Source organism: Perissodus microlepis, chromosome 3 (genome assembly GCF_051167445.1).
Source record: "Perissodus microlepis isolate ML-2025 ecotype Zambia chromosome 3, ASM5116744v1, whole genome shotgun sequence".
Taxonomy (NCBI): domain Eukaryota; kingdom Metazoa; phylum Chordata; class Actinopteri; order Cichliformes; family Cichlidae; genus Perissodus; species Perissodus microlepis.
The window spans coordinates 41075954-41101154 of record NC_140463.1 but is presented as its reverse complement, the minus strand read 5'-3'; the positions used below and the strand labels follow the sequence as shown (position 1 = coordinate 41101154).

Below are 25201 nucleotides of genomic sequence, written 5' to 3'. Positions count from 1 at the left end.
ATCAATGGTGTATGATAAATTACCCACAGTGGTTAATTGTAGTCAGTGGTTAAAAGTAACTGTGTCAACATTTCATAGCTTTGAGTTCATAAACAGAAAACTAAAAGCCCTGAGTAGTCTGTTTGTTGTGCCTCTAAATCTTCAACAGTGGATTCTGTACCTGGCTAGATGACCATTATTCTCCCTGCAGAAACTCTGAGCAGTACTCATGTAATTTGTATTTTTTGCAATGCTTCTGACAGCATCAAGGTCAGCTGGGTTCTATGGTCACCAGGTCAGCGTATCTCTGTCCATCTGTCCAATTCAGTGAGGTGCTCACAAAGTAGTACTGATGAGTTTGGCTCGAGACAACACTAACCAATGCTCCTAAAATAATCAGTCCAGTTTCAGAGGTTTTGTGGTAGGATTTCACAAAACCTTTCTGTATGAACACCCCTGTAAAGGAAGCCCTCCTGGTGTCTGCCCTGTTTCTGCTACAAAGCGGGAATAGCCTCGCAAGCCTGTTGTCCTACCAGCTACACCTGTTCAGGTCCTCTCTAGATTAGTGGACTTGGTAAACAGCTGGGTTAAATTTATTGGCTTGGAAGCCAGGGGTGTAACCTGTAAGAGCAATTCACACTAATGTAGATTTATACTCAATCACTTGAATTATATTTATCTAATTAACCTACCTTGAGCTGATCTTTGTGAGGAGAAAGGTTGGAAAGGGAATGGGAGCACCCAGGCTTGAATATGCGCTTTCTCTGTATTCTGTGTTGAGTGGAAATCAAAAACTTTGCAAAACTTTGCAGAGAAAAAGCTATAGAGAGGAAAAAACATACAAGACCAATTTGTATTGTCACAATTTGGGCAGCGGCTGATCCCTCTGGTGCCTCTGCTGGAATTTCCAACAGTTACGTTTTTAGACCCAATCTTCTGGATCTGATTACACCAACTGTATACTGCAGTTTTGTAAGGAGATATTTACTGATTATTGTGATTATTTACACTTGTCAAAGTTTTCTTACATATTTACACATTTACACATGTACTTACACCAAAAAGGACAAGTCTGTCTCCTAATCAATTCTGTGTTGACTGATAATTGACTATATTATGCTTTCACAGAATTGTGCAACATACAAACAATGAATGCTTCACTAAACCTACCCTTAAACAGGACTGAATTAAATGTCTGAAACATAAATCATTTTCCCAGATGTAGCCAGGTAGAAATGAAAGACAACTGACCTTTGAGCACGAGGATGATCAGTGCACAATCCATGAGTGAAAAGTTTAGAAAGGCACAGTGTATTAATTTATCCGGTGCAAAGTTTTTAAACTTTATCCTTTATTGTACATTTATTGTACATATTCACTTACTGTATATAATGTTCTCTTTTTGCACAGTCTAGGAGTGCTTCAGGGCACATTCACTGCGTGTTGTACTCGTATAACTATGCACGTGACAAATAAAGAATCTTGAATCTTGTAGTCCAAGGAACGACTACATTTCAGATGGCTCATCTTTCAGTCTTTTGCTGTTGTTTAACAGTGCTTACTGATAATTTTAAAAGAGGTTTCCCATAGATCAGAATAAAATTTAAGGTAAAAGTAAGTAAAACAGTCCCATCTTTGGCAAATATTTTGGTGTGGATGGATTGCAGGTTCTTTCATAATTAGCCTGGATCTATTTGTATATTTCCCTTTGGCTCAGGTTAAATAAGATAGAGCTCTGCTTGTACTCTCTCAGACCATAGAGAACAGTGAAGCTTATAACCAAATTCCCAACCAATTTAATAGACAATGGCAAAGTGGTGACCCATCTAAATTATGACCTCTTCTACTGTTAAGGTACAAAGGATAAAGATGTACAATGCTCTTTCCCAGTTATACCCCCCAAAAAAGAATTTATTTATTTATTTTTGATTCTGTTTAAGGAAAGTAATTAAAAATATAATTTTTCTATAACAGTACAGATCCAGTCACTTTCTCTTAATCTCATGTCTTCTCCTCTGGTGTCATGGCTGAACAGGCTTAACCTTGAGGAATGAAAACTGTGGCAATAATCCATATCGTCTGAAAAACTAGATTGGGACAACAACAACAAAAAACGTCACCCACGCACATAATAGAGAAAATGTTCATGTTACCACTAGACAAAAAATTCTAAAGACTATTTAAAAGTACATTTTAGAAAGCTGATTTAAAAAAAGAAAATCAAACACAGGGAAATCTCACCTCCTTCATCTTATCCTGTATATCCAAGTCTGACAGCTGAACAAATGACCTTAATTTGATCTTCATTCCAACAACATAATCTGTTCACATAAATAAAAACAAGTTACTTGAAATAATAACATGAAATAGTCAGTGTGACTTCATTACAGTACACAAAAGCTATACTATACCTACATAACCCATTCCAATTTGATGTTACAGATATTATTATTTATTAAAAATTTATTTAGAAGAAATTTGGAGAAAAATAACTGGTATTCAAATGCCTCTTTGTTTACCGAGAACATTTTTATCTGACATTTTATTATGACATTTTCTACATAACAGTGTCTTCTTTCATTTTAATATTAGGATTAATATTAGGATTAAATTTAAAGTAGTTCCTAGGGTTTAAAATCTGGCCAAATGGATCCAAACACATGACACATAATGAAGTAAATTAAGCACTGGATAAAAATATGAAATTCAGCTGATCAGACACAAATATTTTTTAATAAAAACTAAATATAATACAAAATAATAACAAAAAATATAAACACTTACTAGGTCCTTTGTAGAAAGCAGAGTTTATTGTGTGTTCACACAGAAAAATAAAGAAAAAAATAAACATTTAAAATTAAATAAATATTTCTTTGACATGTCTTCATAGTGTAAATCAAACATTGCATTGCATTAATGAATCAAATGAAAAATCAAAAGAATGATACTAAAGGATAAGGATGCTTAAAGATACGGATGAGCGGCTGAAGGAAGAAGTGTTACAGAAAGGAAATTAAAACCCACAAAAATAGTAATTTTCCTTTTATTTATCCTACATTTAATTCAGTTTGAGTGATTGCTGATTGTACCTTTTACCAAGTACATCAAGAAATACTGAATTAAAAAAACTTAATCGTACAAAAGCATATATTATGATCTGCAAAATCACAGCAATTGTGCTCAGAGGTAGACGAGAGCTTTTTGCTTCACTACTGTAGTGTCCCTAACCCTATTTTTGAAACATATTAACTCACCAGTGACTGCAGTAATGCTGACTCCACTGCTTCTGACGTTCTCAAACACAGAGTAGAGAGTGAATGTGTATTGAGTTCCAGCAGTGAGAGATGAGACTGTTTGATTCACTGGTCCATTTCCAGCTGGTGCACTGATGCTTGTCTCTGTCCCATTAAACTGGAGAACAAAGCTGACATTGTTGTTGACTTTATTCCACTGCAGAGTGATGCTGGTTTCATTTTGTCCTGATGATGTGAGGTTTTGTGCATTTGAAGGAGCTAAATGGAAAAATGAGAAAATAAAGTAAGTTTCAAAAATTCGTCAAAATTGATTTCTCACTAGTTAAAAACAGTAAAAAATTATACTCTTGAATTATTATCAGTAGTTTGTGAAAACAGTGTATTGCAGTTTAAATCAATTGATTAACTCACCAGTGACTGCAGTAATGCTGACTCCACTGCTTCTGACGTTCTCAAACACAGAGTAGAGAGTGAATGTGTATTTAGTTCCAGCAGTGAGAGATGAGACTGTTTGATTCACTGGTCCATTTCCAGCTGGTGCACTGATGTTTGTCTCTGTACCATTAAACTGGAGAACAAAGCTGACATTGTTGTTGACTTTATTCCACTGCAGAGTGATGCTGGTTTCATTTTGTCCTGATGATATGAGGTTTTGTGCATTTGAAGGAGCTAAACAAAAGAATGAGAAAAATAAAGTAAGTTCAAAATGTCTTTAGAATTGATTTCTCGCTACTTTATAACACTTAATAATTTCATTGTTGATTTTAATCAAAAATATGTGATAACACTGTAATGCAGTTTAAATAATTTCATTAACTTACCAGTGACTGCAGTAATGCTGACTCCACTGCTTCTGATGTTCTCGAACACAGAGTAGAGAGTGAATGTGTATTTAGTTCCAGCAGTGAGAGATGAGACTGTGTGATTTACTGGTCCATTTCCAGCTGGTGCACTGATGTTTGTCTCTGTCCCATTAAACTGGAGAACAAAGCTGACATTGTTGTTGACTTTATTCCACTGCAGCGTGATGCTGGTTTCATTTTGTCCTGATGATATGAGGTTTTGTGCATTTGAAGGAGCTAAATTAAAAAAAATGATAAAAGTAAAGTAAGTTCACAAATACTTTAGAATCGATTTTTTACTAGTTAACAAGCCTAATGTTTGACCTATTTTTCATTTTAATCATTAAGTTGTTAAAAAATTGCAATGCAGTTTGAAAATATTGATTAACTCACCAGTGACTGTAGTAATGTTGATTCCACTGCTTCTGACGTTCTCAAACACAGAGTAGAGCGTGAATGTGTATTGAGTTCCAGCAGTGCGAGATGAGACTGTGTGATTCACTGGTCCATTTCCAGCTGGTGCACTGATGTTTGTCTCTGTACCATTAAACTGGAGAACAAAGCTGACATTGTTGTTGGCTTTATTCCACTGCAGAGTAATGCTGGTTTCATTTTGTCCTGATGATATGAGGTTTTGTGCATTTGAAGGAGCTAAATGGAAAAATGAGAAAAATAAAGTAAGTTCAAAAATTCTTTAGAATTGATTTCTTGCTACTTAACAACAAAAATAATGTTATTGTTGATTTAAGTCAATAATATGTGATAACATTGTAATACAGTTTAAATAAATTCTTTAACTGACCAGTGACTGCAGTAATGCTGACTCCACTGCTTCTGACGTTCTCAAACAAAGAGTAGAGAGTGAATGCGTATTTAGTTCCAGCAGTGAGAGATGAGACTGTTTGATTTACTGGTCCATTTCCAGCTGGTGCACTGATGCTTGTCTCTGTCCCATTAAACTGGAGAACAAAGCTGACATTGTTGTTGACTTTATTCCACTGCAGAGTGATGCTGGTTTCATTTTGTCCTGATGACCTGAAGGTTTCTGCCTTTGGAGGAACTGAGACCGAATAAACAACAACTAAGCATTTATTTTAAATCAATTAACTTCTCATTAGATCTTGGAATACTAGAATATTAGAATACAAAAATAAAAAGATATCCATGATGTTTATTCTAAATTGTTTTTTGCCTGTTCTCTGTGTTTGCCCTTTCCCATATGTGCGTAACATTAACTTTAAATTTCCTTTGAGAGATAAGTGGAAATTTGGATGAATGGTGCATCACTGTGGATGAAACGGATCAAATAGTCCTTGATATGAGCTTAGCAACAGTGATGTTGATGAATAAACACTTTCTGCAGTAGGCAGATTTGCTTTGATGGTTTAAGAACAATTTTCCAATAATATAGTTTTATGTGTAGTGAGTTATCTTTAGATTGTAGTATCGCTTCTTTCTATTAACGAAATATTTCAAAAAAAAAAAAAAAAAAAAAAATCCGGCACCACTCAATATTATTAGATGCTTATCTTTCTTTCACCATCCTTGAGCTTTAGTATTTTTAAATTTAAAAGTAAAAGAGAATGCAGTTGCGAGAGAAAATTCAAGAAAAATAAAGAACTGACCAATGAGCAGAAAACAATAGCAGTTTTGTAATTTAAATATAAGTTACTGGTCTGAGTGGCTTCTGTTATGAAGACAATACTGCAAGCCTCTTTTTTAAATAAAGAGAGGCTTTAGAGCAGTTTACAAAACAGTGTAGTACAATATTTAAACAGATTTGGAGGAGCTAAATGTATCCTTAGTTGCGTTGGGTCTATTATCTATTTCAGATAAATGAATCAAAACATCTGGACACAAAAATTGCCAAAGAAGAATTAGGAGGACCAATTGCGAAACTATGTTTTAAGTAGTTGAGAAGAAATGCGTCCACAGCAGATGACTCTGCATGTTTTACAGCAGATGCCTATTGTGACAGAGACTTAACATTACTGCCATCTTGTGGCCATAGTCAGCTTTTGTCCCTGGAAGCTGAATTAATTCCACTTGATAAAGGAACCACTAAAACAAGGCAGGTAGGCATTCTCATATCTGTGTTTGTATTAGCAATAGCTTGAGCTTCTCAAGCTGCTTGTAGCTGATTTTTTGCAGATTATGACAAAATTTTATGTAATATACATTCTGAAAGACATAGATTTGGAATCCCCCCAGAAATTCCTTATCAGCTGTCTCAGACAGATCCTCCACATTCGCTGGCACACACACTCAGAAATATCATCTTATGGGAAAGAACCTGTCAACTTCCAGTAGAGGAAGAAATCAGGAAGAAAAGATGGTGCTGGGTAGGGCATACTTTACATAAACCGCCAACCAACATCCGAGGCAGGCTCTCAGGTGGATCCCTGAAGGCAAGGAAAAGAGAGGCCGCCCAAGAAACACCTGGCGACGAGACCTCGAGGCAGAAGTAAATAAGATGGGCTACACCCGGAGCCAACTAGAAAGAATGGCTCAGGAGAGAAATCTCTGGAGATGGACCTTACCCTGGGAGGGGTGACGGGCAGTAGTTATACAGTGAGGAAAATATTTGTTATCTTACTGGAAAATGCAGTAATGCTGACTCCACTGCTTTTGATACTCTCCAACACAGAGTAGAGAGTGAATATGTATTTAGTTCCAGCAGTGAGAGATGAGACTGTGTGATTTACTGGTCCATTTCCAGCTGGTGCACTGATGTTTGCCTCTGTACCATTAAACTGGAAAATAAAGTTGACATTGTTGTTGACTTTATTCCACTGCAGAGTGATGCTGCTCTCATTATGGGCCGTTGATCTGAAGTTTACTGTAAATGACAGAAATGACAAAAAAACCCTGAAATGTCTTTTATATAGTTTTGTGATCAGTAGGTTTTAATTGCATTTAGCTGGGCTGAAAACAACATGTACTCTCACTTTGATCTTAAAGGACTACTAAGTCTACTACTATTTCACTACTAATTCCTAAACCAAAGTGCTGGTTTTAGTATTAATATTCAGTTACAAATAAATTGCCTTAATAGAAATATGTTTATTCGATGCAGGCTTTTCCATCTGTTAAGTATGTGAGAGTAGAAATTAGATCTATTACTTGTAGTAAAACAGATGGATGGAAAGTTCTTGGAACACAATTCATCCGACCATCGTCCTGAGTCACTGAAATCTGCAGCAACACACTGCTCATTTCCAGAGTCTGGTTGCCCACTGGCCCAGTACTGAAATAGATAGTCAGTCCCATCAGACCACACCTTTTGCCGATAGAGACCGATCCACACAAAAGCTCCATTTGCTAGGACCGCGATCTTTTGACTTTCTGTCTGATTTCTTATACTGCAAGAAGAAGAGTTGGATTTTGAATACAGAGGAAAAATCTCTCTCTCTCTTTTTTTTTCTTCAAATTTTCAAAGACAGTGCATTGAGTGGCTATTTAAAGATTTGGCAATAACTTTTAATCAACAGAGGAATTGATATTTTATATAAAGCAAACACTTTTAAAATTTTCCATGACTTTAAACCAATTTTCATTTAAAACATAAAAGCAAAGGCTGTTGTAAAATCAGGGAATGTGTCTTGTAATTTCAAATTTCATTGGGAAAAAATTGCCAGAACAGAAAAAGGTAACTTGTGTTGTGCCTTAAAGTCTTCTTTAGTGGATACTATACCTGGCTAGATCAACATAATTCTTTCTGCAGAAACTCTGAGCATCAGTCCAATTTACAGCAATGTTAACCTTAACAAAGGATGCTTCACCATTTATTGTACCTGCAAATATACAGAAATAATGAACCAGTAGACTGATAGGTTGGACTAGCTGATGAAATAGTTTTTATAAAATGTGTGCGAATGAAAAGTGAGACCCAATTGTAGATTTATGATCTAGACCAGGGGTGGGGAACTCCAGGCCTCAAGGGTCCGTGTCCTGTAGGTTTTAGATGTGTCCTTTATCCAAAACAGCTGATTCAAATGGCTAAATGACCTCCTTAACATGTCTTGAAGTTCTCCAGTGGCCTGGTAATGAACTAATCATTTGATCCAGGGTGATATCTAAAACCTGCAGGACACCGGCCCTTGACGCTGGAGCTCCCCACCCCTGATCTAGACTGAGTAGGTCGAAATGATTTAGGAGAAATATTTGACACATTGTTAATTCTTACTCCATGTAAACTCACCATTATAGCACACAAAGAAGTATTTATCACCACAATCACGGTCATCCCATCTATCACTGTATAGACTCCCACTTAAAAGTGCCACACAGTACTGTTGCTGTCCATTAAGATTGTTGGGCGAACCAGGGTACCAGTTTCTAAATGCTGCCTCTCCTACACCATAGAAGCTGCTGTCATTTAGGGACCATCTCCAACTGTTCTGCAGGTCATCATGGAGACCTATCCACGCCTTACCTGTTTAAAAAGATGCAAATTGTTGTTTTCTGTATTCCTTTAAGGTTTCTCAAGAATTTGTTTTTTGTCAACTTAGAATAGAATAGAATAATCCTTTAATTGTCCCACAAGAGGAAATTTGGTTGTAACAGCAGCCAGAAAGACACATATACAAACAAACAGTACACAGGACACAGAACAGAAACATACACGATTTTTTTTCTTACATATTTACATTAAGGGCAATGGTTACTATAAACAGAGTGTAATTGTATATATTTTTACAGTTTGTTATGTATCATTTATATTTCCAATATCAAGAACTCACCTGTGTTTGGTGCAGTACTTGTGACAGCATAAAGATCAGCTGTGCTTTCTATGGTTGCCAGGTCAGTGTAGACATTTCTGCAGTGACTCTGTGCATCTGTCCATGTCTTTGAGGTGCTCACAAAGTAGTACTGACGAGTCTGACAAAAGGCAACACTAACCAGTGCTCCTGAAATAAGGCACTATTTAAATTTTGCAGCACTCAATAAAACACAATATATTATAGTTTATACTGTAAAGAGGGAATATGGATAAAATAGGTTTAGAAATATTACTGTAGGTTTCCCAAAGTGTCTTATATAAGAATCTACCAACTTATAGGTCATTTGACAACAGCGAAATAGATTTTTGTAAGGTCCTGTTATTGTTTTATTATTTCTTCATATACTTAAAGACATTGTTTTTCTCACATTCATTCTTACACATTTCTCTACAGCAAGAAGAAAATTCCTATTCTATCTCTTTATGTCATTGACTGGATTATACTTCCATATAGCTGTGCTGAAATGTTGAAATTCAGTGTGTTGATACGCTAATGAATGCTACACTGAACCTACCCTAAACAGCACTGAATTTAAACTCTAATACCAAGAAAATTTGTCCTCTGCAGGCTTAGCTAGCTTTTGTTTTAGTTTCAGTCTTAAAAAACAATTCAATAGGTTTACATAAATATGGTGAAATACGCGTCAAACAGTATTCATAACAGATTAAGAATCATTTTTTCAATCATTTAGTTTCTTTTGTCATATTACAAAAATCTAAAATTATGACTACAGCGACAAATTTAGTGCCCTACAGAAAACATTTATAGCTGATAGATACAACTTTTTTTAAGCTGACCTCTCTGTTGCATGTTATGTAGAAACACCTGTATGTAGGTAGGATTGAAAGAAGACTGCTTAAGCTGAAATTCGTTTTAAGAAAAAGTGTCACCAACCTGTTAAGGCAAAGATGATCAATCTATAGTCCATTAGTCAAAACTGTAAAAAGAGCCACAATGTTAAACAGCCTATTTTAAATGAATATACCTTTAGTAAAATACATGTAGATATGTGCAGAGAAACTCATCCTTATATAACCTTTTAACAAAATACAGTAAATATAGATTGTTCTTACCAAGTCCAAGAAAAGAAATACTTAAAACACCTCTCAGTATTCATTGAGTAAGGTGTCAGTGTAGAAATATTAGTTCTCAGCTTCTGCTGTGACTGTTTAAAGATCGTTCTCATGGGTGTAGCTAAGACAAAAGGAAGTAAAACTTTTTCTGTAACAATGACTTATCAGATATCAGGAAGAACAGTCTAAACCTTACAGACATTTCTTGTATTCACTACTTTGATGTAATACAAATTCTTTCAAAAACCAACCTGTCTCAGTGCTTATCTCTTTTTGTCTCATATTACAGCATAACATAGTGTTATTTCATCTGTTATTTCTTTTTTCCTTCTTGGTAAAAAAAATACTTTACAACACCAGTTACAACTCCAGTGAACAAAAATATTTGATGATGTGTAAAATCATTTGTGGCAGAGGGACAGCCTTCTGCTGCATATGACTGGGAGTGAGGGGGGGAAGACAGGATAAAAGACACAGTGTGGAAGAGAGCCAGAGATTAATAATAACTGATCGTTAGACGCACAGTGGTGTATAAACACATGAGTGAAAAAGGTGATCAAAGAAGTAATACACAGCGCATCATGGGAAGTCTCCAGTAGCCCAAGCCTAAGGGAGGATTCAGGGTCACCTGATTCAGTCCAAAATATATATTTTATCAAAAATATTTAAACATAATCTTAAAAGTAGAGACAGTGTCTGTCTCCCAAATCCAAAGTGGGACTTGGTTCCACAGAATAGAGGCCTGAAAGCTGAAGGCTCTGCCTCCTATTCTACTTTAAAATAATCTGGGAAGTGCAGCCTGAGATCGAAGTGTTCTATTGGAGTGATACGGTACTATGTCTTTAATATAAGATGTGACCTGACTATTCAAGACCTTGTATATGAGGAGAAGAGTTTTAAATTTGATTCTGGATTCAACAGAGAGCCAATGAAAAGAAATCAGTATTGAAGAAATATCCTCCCTCGTTCGAGTCAGTACTCCCTCTGCAACATTTTGGATTAGCTGAAGGCTTTTTGGTGAGTTTTTAGGACTGAAAACGATTTACAGTAGTCCAGCCTAGAAATAATAAATGCATCCACTAGTTTTTCAGTATCACGCTGTAATGGGATGTTTCTAATTTTAGAGATATTGCAAATGTATGCAAAGGTTTAAGTGCAGACATGTCAAACTCAAGGGCTGTGATGCAGTTATATCTGGTTTGTGAGATGATTTCACATGTCACTTATTATTTGCCCATTAGTATGTGGGCTGCATTATAGCATGTGACAATAATTAAAAGCTACACCATTCATAATGTAAATCTCATAGAGGAGATTTGTGACAGTAAATAGACTGTGTAAATTATTTGTTGTAAAACAGATCATGTGAAGATGTGAAATTCCACTGTCATGATCTTTGTTTGTTTGTTTTGTATATTCTCACCTCAGGGGAATTTCCTTGGAAGATTGCACCTGATTGCATCAGACCAGCAAACTGCCAGAATGTGTGTGTGTGTGTGTTTGTACAAATGAACAGATTCTCAGTGCATTTCCCTGTAAAAACATGAAACATGGGTGGGTATCAATATTTTAATCCTAAGTAATGTCTGTAAGTCAATATACAGTGCATGGTTTAATGTTTAACTGTGTTCATTATTAATGTTTAAGGTCTTAGTCATGGGCTTAGATAGGATTTGGGGTAGTAAATCAGACCCTCTGTGACAAATACCGTGGTGTAGGGTATCAGGAAATAAAGTAAAAAATGTATCAGCTTTTTACTTCCTCATTGCTCTGATAGAATACAAACCCTATGAAACTGAACCCAACATATCAGTGTACGTATTTTTGTCGGGCTGCATGGCGTAAGAGCAGTCTGGCGAGGAAGGAGTGGCTAGCAGGTCCAGCGGGCATGTGGTGTGGAGGTTAGCCGGATAACTCGAAGCCAGTCAGTTAAATCAAACAACAGACCTTTATTCGTTGTCAGCAACAAAAGACCATACAAGCCAGGTCTCCACAGCTCTACTAGGTCGTACATACATCCGCAGAGATCGGTAGTCGCCGGCGACAGCCCGTTACAACGGTAAGGTTTCTCCTAAGAACAGAGCATGAACAGCATGGAATGGCTGCCACCACCCTAGTGGTGCTATATTACAATAAGGGTTGTTACAATGCGTAAATGCTTGAGTTGCTTTCATGTGATTGGATATACAGGGAGTGCAGAATTATTAAGCAAATGAGTATTTTGTCCACATCATCCTCTTCATGCATGTTGTCATACTCCAAGCTGTATAGGCTCGAAAGCCTACTACCAATTAAGCATATTAGGTGATGTGCATCTCTGTAATGAGAAGGGGTGTGGTCTAATGACATCAACACCCTATATCAGGTGTGCATAATTATTAGGCAAATTCCTTTCCTTTGGCAAAATGGGTCAAAAGAAGGACTTGACAGGCTCAGAAAAGTCAAAAATAGTGAGATATCTTGCAGAGGGATGCAGCAGTCTCAAAATTGCAAAGCTTCTGAAGCGTGATCATCGAACAATCAAGCGTTTCATTCAAAATAGTCAACAGGGTCGCAAGAAGCGTGTGGAAAAACCAAGGCGCAAAATAACTGCCCATGAACTGAGAAAAGTCAAGCGTGCAGCTGCCAAGATGCCACTTGCCACCAGTTTGGCCATATTTCAGAGCTGCAACATCACCGGAGTGCCCAAAAGCACAAGGTGTGCAATACTCAGAGACATGGCCAAGGTAAGAAAGGCTGAAAGACGACCACCACTGAACAAGACACACAAGCTGAAAGGTCAAAACTGGGCCAAGAAATATCTCAAGACTGATTTTTCTAAGGTTTTATGGACTGATGAAATGAGAGTGAGTCTTGATGGGCCAGATGGATGGGCCCGTGGCTGGATTGGTAAAGGGCAGAGAGCTCCAGTCCGACTCAGACGCCAGCAAGGTGGAGGTGGAGTACTGGTTTGGGCTGGTATCATCAAAGATGAGCTTGTGGGGCCTTTTCGGGTTGAGGATGGAGTCAAGCTCAACTCCCAGTCCTACTGCCAGTTTCTGGAAGACACCTTCTTCAAGCAGTGGTACAGGAAGAAGTCTGCATCCTTCAAGAAAAACATGATTTTCATGCAGGACAATGCTCCATCACACGCGTCCAAGTACTCCACAGCGTGGCTGGCAAGAAAGGGTATAAAAGAAGAAAACTAATGACATGGCCACCTTGTTCACCTGATCTGAACCCCATTGAGAACCTGTGGTCCATCATCAAATGTGAGATTTACAAGGAGGGAAAACAGTACACCTCTCTGAACAGTGTCTGGGAGGCTGTGGTTGCTGCTGCACGCAATGTTGATGGTGAACAGATCAAAACACTGACAGAATCCATGGAGGGCAGGCTTTTGAGTGTCCTTGCAAAGAAAGGTGGCTATATTGGTCGCTGATTTGTTTTTGTTTTGTTTTTGAATGTCAGAAATGTGTATTTGTGAATGTGGAGATGTTATATTGGTTTCACTGGTAAAAATAAATAATTGAAATGGGTATATATTTGTTTTTTGTTAAGTTGCCTAATAATTATGCACAGTAATAGTCACCTGCACACACAGATATCCCCCTAAAATAGCTAAAACTAAAAACAAACTAAAAACTACTTCCAAAAACATTCAGCTTTGATATTAATGAGTTTTTTGGGTTCATTGAGAACATGGTTGTTGTTCAATAATAAAATTATTCCTCAAAAATACAACTTGCCTAATAATTCTGCACTCCCTGTATGTGAAAACCTGCATTTGAACACATACCTAATAAAGTGGCTGATGAGTGTATGATGGGCAGCCAGATATTCTCCTTAGGAGTATTTTTAGATCACAGTTCTGTATTTTTGGAATTATAGAACTGAATAAGTTTGATTATAAGTTTGATAATAATGACTCATTAACATGTGAGAAGGATATGTATCTCACTAAGAACCTCAACTGCTCTCTTTTCTTTTGGTTTCCATGATTTTTTTTTGTCTTCTTTATTTCATTGTTGGTTTGTAGTCACAGAGTCTATGTTTGATCAGCAGAGTAAGACATGTTATGCTAATTCATAATTTCTGTTTATGGACTGAGAATATTTGATTCTACTTTGGCTTTTAGGTTCTTCTCTCCCGTGTTTTAGATTTGCACTTTATTACAGTTTGGTTCGGTCTGATTGGTGTTTAGTCTCAGCATCAGTTGATATAGGGGCCTCTTTTCTGGGTTCATCCCTTATGTTTTGGAGAGCTTAGAGATTTGGTCTTGGCTGCTGGATTTAAGTTGATTAGAAAGTTCATAACTCTCTTTTGAATGTTAATCATCAGTGGGCATCTGCCTGATTATGTTCAACAGACATTTGTTTTTCTGTGTAAATGAGAAATATATCTACAAAGTTTTGAATGCATATATTCTGCTGGGTGTTTATTCTAAAGGGTTTGGCTCTGATGACTGAGTGGTTTAGTTAGACTCACCCCTGTTCGCTTCCATGTAAAATAGGACGGCTGCCGTCAGATTCCTTAAGCTGGATAATTTCGTCACATTATCAGACTTAGGTAACAGTTCATCTGCATATTTTAATACAACATCTGGAGACTTCCTGTTGCTTTTTCGCTCTGTAAAACAAACGGTGGATGCAGCAGCACCAAAGTTTGCTTTTCTTTCACTCTACCAGAGCTCACTGTCTCGGTAATCGCTCCGCCTCTTTGTTCTTGGCGGTGTGGGAACAGATCATCCTCACTGCTTCTGTTTTGTCATTAGCATGTGTGGGCTTAATGTTGTCAAACATTTTATTCACACACTTCTCATAAATACGTTTGTATTGCAGGTTTGTTTTTCGGGCTAAAACATTCACATTTGCGCTTCCATGTTGACAATGGCGTGCTACAGAGCCGTGCCTTAAACAAAGTATAAAAGCAAAGAATCTGTGTTGAGAATTTTTTAATTTAATTATTAAATGTACTTGATGACTAGTCGCAGCCCTGTTTGGTACACATGGTAAATATAGTTATTAGCAATTCTGTGTATGATTCTCTAGCCGCACCATGGCACACAAAAAGGCCCTTCAGAGGGTCATTAATATGGCTCCAAAAATCATTGGACATCCTCTTACCCCCCTGTTTAGCACTGTCTCAAGAGGGCATGCAGAATCCTACGGGATTGCACACACCAGGACACCAGGTGTTTAAGCTGCTGCCATCTGGCAGGAGATTCAGGCTGCTGAGGTCGTGGGCAAACAGACTCATGGACAGCTTTTACAATAGGGCAATAGCCCTAATCATTGCTAACGGCTGACCTGATTGGCTACTTCCCTGGACTTTTTGTTAGGCAATAATAATAATAATAATAATAATAATAACATTGTGAAATAAACATACACTCATTCTTTCTATTTATTAAGTCATTCCTTTGCTCATACCTTAAAAAAAATTAAGCTACTATGTTGTGTTGTGCTGTGCTGTCTTGTGTTGTGCTGTGCTGTCTTGTGTTGTGATGTGCGTATTGCTGACGCGGGACAGTTTCCAATTTCATTGTACTAATATAATAGGTATGACTGTGCAATGACTATAAAGAGCTATCTTATTAAACTTTCTCTCTCTCTCCTATAGTTTGCCTTTTGTCCTGTTTCTCTCTGCTCTCTTTTTATTTTTACCAGTTGTGGCAGATGACTGTCCTTCCCTAAGCTTGGTTATGGCAAAGGTTTATTTCTATTAACAGGCAGTTTTTCCTTCCCACTATCACCAAGTACATTGTTATAGGAGGTTGTGTGATTGTTAGGGTTTCTTTCTAATATTGTAGGGTCTTTATCTTACGTTCTAAAGAACCTTGAGGTGCAGGTTGGTGCTATATGAACAGAATCTTGCCCAAGTATATTTGGCATGCAGACTGGAGTAGGCAGAGACTGAACCATCACCTTCCAACAGATTCCAGTAGATGACCTGCTCTATCTCTGGACCTAGAGCCTCCCCTTATGTTTGGTTCTGTATGTCCAGCTGCTCAATACGTGGCTATTGGCTCATTGTAAGTCAGTCTAGCCTTCTGAAGAAAAATTATAGGGAATGATAAGTATGTATCACTTGGTTGATATATACTTACACACTGATGAATGAATGACAGGCATTTTGGGGTTCAGTATCTTGTCCAAGTCATGTCACTTTGTCACTTTGACATGTGGTCTGTGGGTCTGCGGTCGCTCTTCTGATAAATAAACTACCAGTGTGACCTCCTGTAAGCTGCCCTGGACAGTCAGGGCAGTGAATTAATGCTGTATGGCAATTCTTCCTGTTGCTACGTCACATAGACTTACAGTTGTTGATTCTGATCCCAAAAGAATCAAAGTGGAACACAAATAGATACTAATAAATGAATATCAATATTTTAATTTAATTTATTGCGTACCCAGCTGCTCACTCTGGTACACTCTGGAGAGGTCATCAGTTTATTGCAGAGCTAACAAAGACAGACTGCCCTTCAGACAATGACAGGAGAACAGAACACTCAGAAAAAAATGCGGCAGACACCAGGAAAAAAATTATAAGAGAACTAAACACTATGTAGAAAGAAACAGCAAAAAAAAAAAAAAAAAGTCCACCTCTGCTGTGATCTTGACAATATTTATTTACAATGTGTGGCCATCAGAAATATGGCAACACTGACAAAAAAGAAGTGATAAGGAATTTGACTTTAGACATGATCTCAGCTAGATTGATTCTCCTTTTCCAGCCCTACAACAAAAGCAATACCACTGTAATTCCTTTTATTTCCAGCAAGACGTGCAAGGGAGTTACATTAACACAGTATTCTGTTTGTTCAAATAGATACCATAAAAATATAACTCATCGGTTTAGAAAGATAATGATATAGTATAAATGCCCACAGTATTTAATTTAATTGCATTATCACATTTAAAACACTGATAAACAAAACGTTGCACACCTGTTACCAACTTCTGAGCAACAAAGATTACGAAAAGGTCAAGATAACATTTAACTTCATTTAATGACCTCTGCTGCTGCTCAGTACACAGAATACACACAATTATGTATATGGAGATCTTCAAAAATGGTCAAATTAATTTTTGTTCCAGTTTGAGGAAATTAATTGGAAAGTTGTAAATTATAAAGCACTTTTCTCATCTGGTGTCATGGTTTAACCTTCAGGTTCCTAAGGGATAAAACTTGTGGCAATAATCCATGTTGTCTGAAGAACTAGAGGCGGAAAAAAACAAGCCATAAAAAACAGAAAAAAGGCTTCATGTTATCGCTGGACAAAGTGAATATAAGTATGAAAAAAGAAAATAAAACAGAGGTTTGTCTGACCTCTTCCAGTCTCTCCTGAATGTCCGACTCTGACAGCTGAACAAATGCCCGCAGTCTTGCTTTCAGTCCAATAACATAATCTGTTTACACAAAAAAACAAATGTTACACTAATTAATAATGACATAATGATCATGAAATCTTTATTTATGAAATAAATTAAAGGAGTATTTATTCTTGGATACTGTATTTAAATGTATATTGTTATTCACAGCATCCAAGTTTTTGTTAATTTGGATTGTAGAGATATATGAGATGTAATGCATTATGAAGTAAATTACAGAAAGGTTGTAAATGATCAAATGATACAAACACAGGTATGCAAACAATATACCTGAAGAAATGCATTGGGAGGATACAGTAAATGAAAGAAATGCAAATACTTACTAGGCCCTTTGAATGTAGAAAGTAGAATCAGTTATGCATTTACATGGAGAGAAAACAAAATGGAATTAACTATAAACACAATATCTATATGTAAATGTATTCTTCAACACTAATGAACAAGGAAAAGGAAAAAAATCACATGCACTGATGAGCAGCAAAAGGAGGATGCAACAACAAGAACAACAAAAAAAACTAAACCAAAAAAAAATTCAAAAACAAAACAAAAACTGTTATTCTTCAAGCTTGTACTCATCATTAATTTACTTACCAGTAAATGCAGTAATTGATTTCTTGCTACTTAACAACAGAAATAAGGTTATTGTTGATTTAATTCAATAATATGTGATAACATTTAATGCAGTTTAAATTAATTCATTAACTTACCAGTGACTGCAGTAATGCTGACTCCACTGCTTCTGACGTTCTCGAACACAGAGTAGAGAGTGAATGTGTATTTAGTTCCAGCAGTGAGAGATGAGACTGTGTGATTCACTGGTCCATTTCCAGCTGGTGCACTGATGTTTGTCTCTGTACCATTAAACTGGAGAACAAAGCTGACATTGTTGTTGACTTTATTCCACTGCAGAGTGATGCTGGTTTCATTTTGTCCTGATGATATGAGGTTTTCTGCATTTGAAGGAGCTAAACAAAAGAATGAGAAAAATAAAGTAAGTTCAAAATGTCTTTAGAATTGATTTCTGACTACTTTATAACACTTAATAATTTCATTGTTGATTTTAATCAAAAATATGTGATAACATTATAATGCAGTTTAAATAAATTCATTAACTCACCAGTGACTGCAGTAATGCTGACTCCACTGCTTCGGACGTTCTCAAACACAGAGTAGAGAGTGAATGTGTATTTAGTTCCAGCAGTGAGAGATGAGACTGTGTGATTTACTGGTCCATTTCCAGCTGGTGCACTGATGTTTGTCTCTGTACCATTAAACTGGAGAAGAAAGCTGACATTGTTGTTGACTTTATTCCACTGCAGAGTGATGCTGGTTTCATTTTGTCCTGATGATATGAGGTTTTGTGCATTTGAAGGAGCTAAAAAAAAAAACGAGAAAAACTAAAGTAAGTTCAAAATTTGTTTAGAATTGATTTCTCGCTACTTTATAACACTTAATAATTTTATTGTTGATTTTAATCAATAATATGTGATAACATTGTAATGCAGTTTAAATTAATTCATTAACTCACCAGTGACTGCAGTAATGCATACTCCACTGCTTTTGATGTTCTCAAACACAGAGTAGAGAGTGAATGTGTATTTAGTTCCAGCAGTGAGAGATGAGACTGTGTGATTTACTGGTCCATTTCCAGCTGGTGCACTGATGTTTGTCTCTGTACCGTTAAACTGGAGAAGAAAGCTGACATTGTTGTTGACTTTATTCCACTGCAGAGTGATGCTGGATTCATTTTGTCCTGATGATATGAGGTTTTCTGCATTTGAAGGAGCTAAACAAAAAAAATTAGAAAAATAAAGTAAGTTCAAAAATTCTTTAGAATTGATTTCTCGCTAATTTATAACACTTAATAATTTCATTGTTGATTTTAATCAAAAATATGTGATAACATTGTAATGCAGTTTAAATAATTTCATTAACTTACCAGTGACTGTAGTAATGCTGACTCCACTGCTTCTGACGTTCTCGAACACAGAGTAGAGAGTGAATGTGTATTTAGTTCCAGCAGTGAGAGATGAGACTGTGTGATTCACTAGTCCATTTCCAGCTGGTGCACTGATGTTTGTCTCTGTACCATTAAACTGGAGAAGAAAGCTGACATTGTTGTTGACTTTATTCCACTGCAAAGTGATGCTGGTTTCATTTTGTCCTGATGATATGAGGTTTTGTGCATTTGAAGGAGCTAAACAAAAAAACGAGAAAAACTAAAGTAAGTTCAAAATTTGTTTAGAATTGATTTCTCGCTACTTTATAACACTTAATAATTTCATTGTTGATTTTAATCAATAATATGTGATAACATTGTAATGCAGTTTAAATAAATTCATTAACTCACCAGTGACTGCAGTAATGCTGACTCCACTGCTTTTGATGTTCTCAAACACAGAGTAGAGAGTGAATGTGTATTTAGTTCCAGCAGTGAGAGATGAGACTGTGTGATTTACTGGTCCATTTCCAGCTGGTGCACTGATGTTTGTCTCTGTACCATTAAACTGGAGAAGAAAGCTGACATTGTTGTTGACTTTATTCCACTGCAGAGTGATGCTGGTTTCATTTTGTCCTGATGATATGAGGTTTTCTGCATTTGAAGGAGCTAAACAAAAGAATGAGAAAAATAAAGTAAGTTCAAAAATTCTTTAGAATTGATTTCTCGCTACTTAACAACACAAATAATGTTATTATTGATTTTAATCAATAATATGTGATAACATTATAATGCAGTTTAAATAAATTCATTAACTCACCAGTGACTGCAGTAATGCTGACTCCACTGCTTCTGATGTTCTCAAACACAGAGTAGAGAGTGAATGTGTATTTAGTTCCAGGAGTGAGAGATGAGACTGTTTGATTCAGTGGTCCATTTCCAGCTGGTGCACTGATGCTTGTCTCTGTACCATTAAACTGGAGAACAAAGCTGACATTGTTGTTGACTTTATTCCACTGCAGAGTGATGCTGGTTTCATTTTGTCCTGATGATATGAGGTTTTCTGCATTTGAAGGAGCTAAACAAAAGAATGAGAAAAATAAAGTAAGTTCAAAATGTCTTTAGAATTGATTTCTCGCTACTTTATAACACTTAATAATTTCATTGTTGATTTTAATCAAAAATATGTGATAACATTGTAATGCAGTTTAAATAATTTCATTAACTTACCAGTGACTGTAGTAATGCTGACTCCACTGCTTCTGACGTTCTCGAACACAGAGTAGAGAGTGAATGTGTATTTAGTTCCAGCAGTGAGAGATGAGACTGTGTGATTCACTGGTCCATTTCCAGCTGGTGCACTGATGTTTGTCTCTGTACCATTAAACTGGAGAACAAAGCTGACATTGTTGTTGACTTTATTCCACTGCAGAGTGATGCTGGTTTCATTTTGTCCTGATGATATGAGGTTTTGTGTATTTGAAGGAGCTAAACAAAAAAACGAGAAAAACTAAAGTAAGTTCAAAATGTCTTTAGAATTGATTTCTCGCTACTTTATAACACTTAATAATTTCATTGTTGATTTTAATCAAAAATATGTGATAACATTGTAATGCAGTTTAAATAATTTCATTAACTTACCAGTGACTGTAGTAATGCTGACTCCACTGCTTCTGACGTTCTCGAACACAGAGTAGAGAGTGAATGTGTATTTAGTTCCAGCAGTGAGAGATGAGACTGTGTGATTCACTAGTCCATTTCCAGCTGGTGCACTGATGTTTGTCTCTGTACCATTAAACTGGAGAAGAAAGCTGACATTGTTGTTGACTTTATTCCACTGCAAAGTGATGCTGGTTTCATTTTGTCCTGATGATATGAGGTTTTGTGCATTTGAAGGAGCTAAACAAAAGAATGAGAAAAATAAAGTAAGTTCAAAATGTCTTTAGAATTGATTTCTCGCTACTTTATAACACTTAATAATTTTATTGTTGATTTTAATCAATAATATGTGATAACATTGTAATGCAGTTTAAATAAATTCATTAACTCACCAGTGACTGAAGTAATGCTGACTCCACTGCTTCTGACGTTCTCGAACACAGAGTAGAGAGCGAATGTGTATTGAGTTCCAGCAGTGAGAGATGAGACTGTGTGATTCACTGGTCCATTTCCAGCTGGTGCACTGATGTTTGTCTCTGTACCATTAAACTGGAGAACAAAGCTGACATTGTTGTTGACTTTATTCCACTGCAGAGTGATGCTGGTTTCATTTTGTCCTGATGATATGAGGTTTTGTGCATTTGAAGGAGCTAAACAAAAAAACGAGAAAAACTAAAGTAAGTTCAAAATTTGTTTAGAATTGATTTCTCGCTACTTTATAACACTTAATAATTTCATTGTTGATTTTAATCAATAATATGTGATAACATTGTAATGCAGTTTAAATTAATTCATTAACTCACCAGTGACTGCAGTAATGCTGACTCCACTGCTTTTGATGTTCTCAAACACAGAGTAGAGAGTGAATGTGTATTTAGTTCCAGCAGTGAGAAATGAGACTGTGTGATTTACTGGTCCATTTCCAGCTGGTGCACTGATGTTTGTCTCTGTACCATTAAACTGGAGAACAAAGCTGACATTGTTGTTGACTTTATTCCACTGCAGAGTGATGCTGGTTTCATTTTGTCCTGATGATATGAGGTTTTCTGCATTTGAAGGAGCTAAACAAAAAAATTAGAAAAATAAAGTAAGTTCAAAAGTTCTTTAGAATTGATTTCTCGCTACTTTCTAACACTTAATAATTTCATTGTTGATTTTAATCAAAAATATGTGATAACATTGTAATGCAGTTTAAATAATTTCATTAACTTACCAGTGACTGTAGTAATGCTGACTCCACTGCTTCTGACGTTCTCGAACACAGAGTAGAGAGTGAATGTGTATTTAGTTCCAGCAGTGAGAGATGAGACTGTGTGATTCACTAGTCCATTTCCAGCTGGTGCACTGATGTTTGTCTCTGTACCATTAAACTGGAGAAGAAAGCTGACATTGTTGTTGACTTTATTCCACTGCAAAGTGATGCTGGTTTCATTTTGTCCTGATGATATGAGGTTTTGTGCATTTGAAGGAGCTAAACAAAAGAATGAGAAAAATAAAGTAAGTTCAAAATGTCTTTAGAATTGATTTCTCGCTACTTTATAACACTTAATAATTTTATTGTTGATTTTAATCAATAATATGTGATAACACTGTAATGCAGTTTAAATAAATTCATTAACTCACCAGTGACTGCAGTAATGCTGACTCCACTGCTTCTGACGTTCTCGAACACAGAGTAGAGAGCGAATGTGTATTGAGTTCCAGCAGTGAGAGATGAGACTGTGTGATTCACTGGCCCATTTCCAGCTGGTGCACTGATGTTTGTCTCTGTACCATTAAACTGGAGAACAAAGCTGACATTGTTGTTGACTTTATTCCACTGCAGAGTGATGCTGGTTTCATTTTGTCCTGATGATATGAGGTTTTCTGCATTTGAAGGAGCTAAACAAAAAAACGAGAAAAACTAAAGTAAGTTCAAAATTTGTTTAGAATTGATTTCTCGCTACTTTATAACACTTAATAATTTCATTGTTGATTTTAATCAATAATATGTGATAACATTGTAATGCAGTTTAAATTAATTCATTAACTCACCAGTGACTGCAGTAATGCTGACTCCACTGCTTTTGATGTTCTCAAACACAGAGTAGAGAGTGAATGTGTATTTAGTTCCAGCAGTGAGAAATGAGACTGTGTGATTTACTGGTCCATTTCCAGCTGGTGCACTGATGTTTGTCTCTGTACCATTAAACTGGAGAACAAAGCTGACATTGTTGTTGACTTTATTCCACTGCAGAGTGATGCTGGTTTCATTTTGTCCTGATGATATGAGGTTTTCTGCATTTGAAGGAGCTAAACAAAAAAATTAGAAAAATAAAGTAAGTTCAAAAGTTCTTTAGAATTGATTTCTCGCTACTTTCTAACACTTAATAATTTCATTGTTGATTTTAATCAAAAATATGTGATAACATTGTAATGCAGTTGAAATAATTTCATTAACTTACCAGTGACTGTAGTAATGCTGACTCCACTGCTTCTGACGTTCTCGAACACAGAGTAGAGAGTGAATGTGTATTTAGTTCCAGCAGTGAGAGATGAGACTGTGTGATTCACTGGTCCATTTCCAGCTGGTGCACTGATGTTTGTCTCTGTACCATTAAACTGGAGAACAAAGCTGACATTGTTGTTGACTTTATTCCACTGCAGAGTGATGCTGGTTTCATTTTGTCCTGATGATATGAGGTTTTGTGCATTTGAAGGAGCTAAACAAAAGAATGAGAAAAATAAAGTAAGTTCAAAATGTCTTTAGAATTGATTTCTCGCTACTTTATAACACTTAATAATTTTATTGTTGATTTTAATCAATAATATGTGATAACATTGTAATGCAGTTTAAATAAATTCATTAACTCACCAGTGACTGCAGTAATGCTGACTCCACTGCTTTTGATGTTCTCAAACACAGAGTAGAGAGTGAATGTGTATTTAGTTCCAGCAGTGAGAGATGAGACTGTGTGATTTACTGGTCCATTTCCAGCTGGTGCACTGATGTTTGTCTCTGTACCATTAAACTGGAGAACAAAGCTGACATTGTTGTTGACTTTATTCCACTGCAGAGTGATGCTGGTTTCATTTTGTCCTGATGATATGAGGTTTTCTGCATTTGAAGGAGCTAAACAAAAAAATTAGAAAAATAAAGTAAGTTCAAAAGTTCTTTAGAATTGATTTCTCGCTACTTTCTAACACTTAATAATTTCATTGTTGATTTTAATCAAAAATATGTGATAACATTGTAATGCAGTTGAAATAATTTCATTAACTTACCAGTGACTGCAGTAATGCTGACTCCACTGCTTCTGACGTTCTCGAACACAGAGTAGAGAGTGAATGTGTATTTAGTTCCAGGAGTGAGAGATGTGACTGTGTGATTTACTGGTCCATTTCCAGCTGGTGCACTGATGTTTGTCTCTGTACCATTAAACTGGAGAACAAAGCTGACATTGTTGTTGACTGTATTCCACTGCAGAGTGATGCTGGTTTCATTTTGTCCTGATGATATGAGGTTTTCTGCATTTGAAGGAGCTAAACAAAAGAATGAGAAAAATAAAGTAAGTTCAAAATGTCTTTAGAATTGATTTCTCGCTACTTTATAACACTTAATAATTTCATTGTTGATTTTAATCAAAAATATGTGATAACATTGTAATGCAGTTTAAATAATTTCATTAACTTACCAGTGACTGTAGTAATGCTGACTCCACTGCTTCTGACGTTCTCGAACACAGAGTAGAGAGTGAATGTGTATTTAGTTCCAGCAGTGAGAGATGAGACTGTGTGATTCACTGGTCCATTTCCAGCTGGTGCACTGATGTTTGTCTCTGTACCATTAAACTGGAGAACAAAGCTGACATTGTTGTTGACTTTATTCCACTGCAGAGTGATGCTGGTTTCATTTTGTCCTGATGATATGAGGTTTTGTGCATTTGAAGGAGCTAAACAAAAGAATGAGAAAAATAAAGTAAGTTCAAAATGTCTTTAGAATTGATTTCTCGCTACTTTATAACACTTAATAATTTTATTGTTGATTTTAATCAATAATATGTGATAACATTGTAATGCAGTTTAAATTAATTCATTAACTCACCAGTGACTGCAGTAATGCTGACTCCACTGCTTTTGATGTTCTCAAACACAGAGTAGAGAGTGAATGTGTATTTAGTTCCAGCAGTGAGAGATGAGACTGTGTGATTTACTGGTCCATTTCCAGCTGGTGCACTGATGTTTGTCTCTGTACCATTAAACTGGAGAAGAAAGCTGACATTGTTGTTGACTTTATTCCACTGCAGAGTAATGCTGGT

The 25201-nt window shown here is 36.2% G+C and overlaps 1 protein-coding gene across 1 annotated transcript in view; it reads right to left on the bottom strand.

Annotated features, from left to right (window-relative positions):
• The window catches only part of LOC146391515 (macrophage mannose receptor 1-like), a 73779-nt gene that overhangs the window by 24773 nt on the left and 23805 nt on the right, over positions 1-25201 (bottom strand). Inside the window, exons 7-13 of the mRNA XM_084922836.1 lie at positions 18013-18270; positions 8818-8982; positions 8277-8510; positions 7770-7869; positions 7199-7437; positions 4878-5120; positions 4055-4312 (exon numbers count right to left, since the gene is read on the bottom strand). Coding sequence (XP_084778962.1) covers positions 4055-4312; positions 4878-5120; positions 7199-7437; positions 7770-7869; positions 8277-8510; positions 8818-8982; positions 18013-18270 — 1497 coding nt within the window. The remainder of the gene's footprint in view (positions 1-4054; positions 4313-4877; positions 5121-7198; positions 7438-7769; positions 7870-8276; positions 8511-8817; positions 8983-18012; positions 18271-25201) is intronic.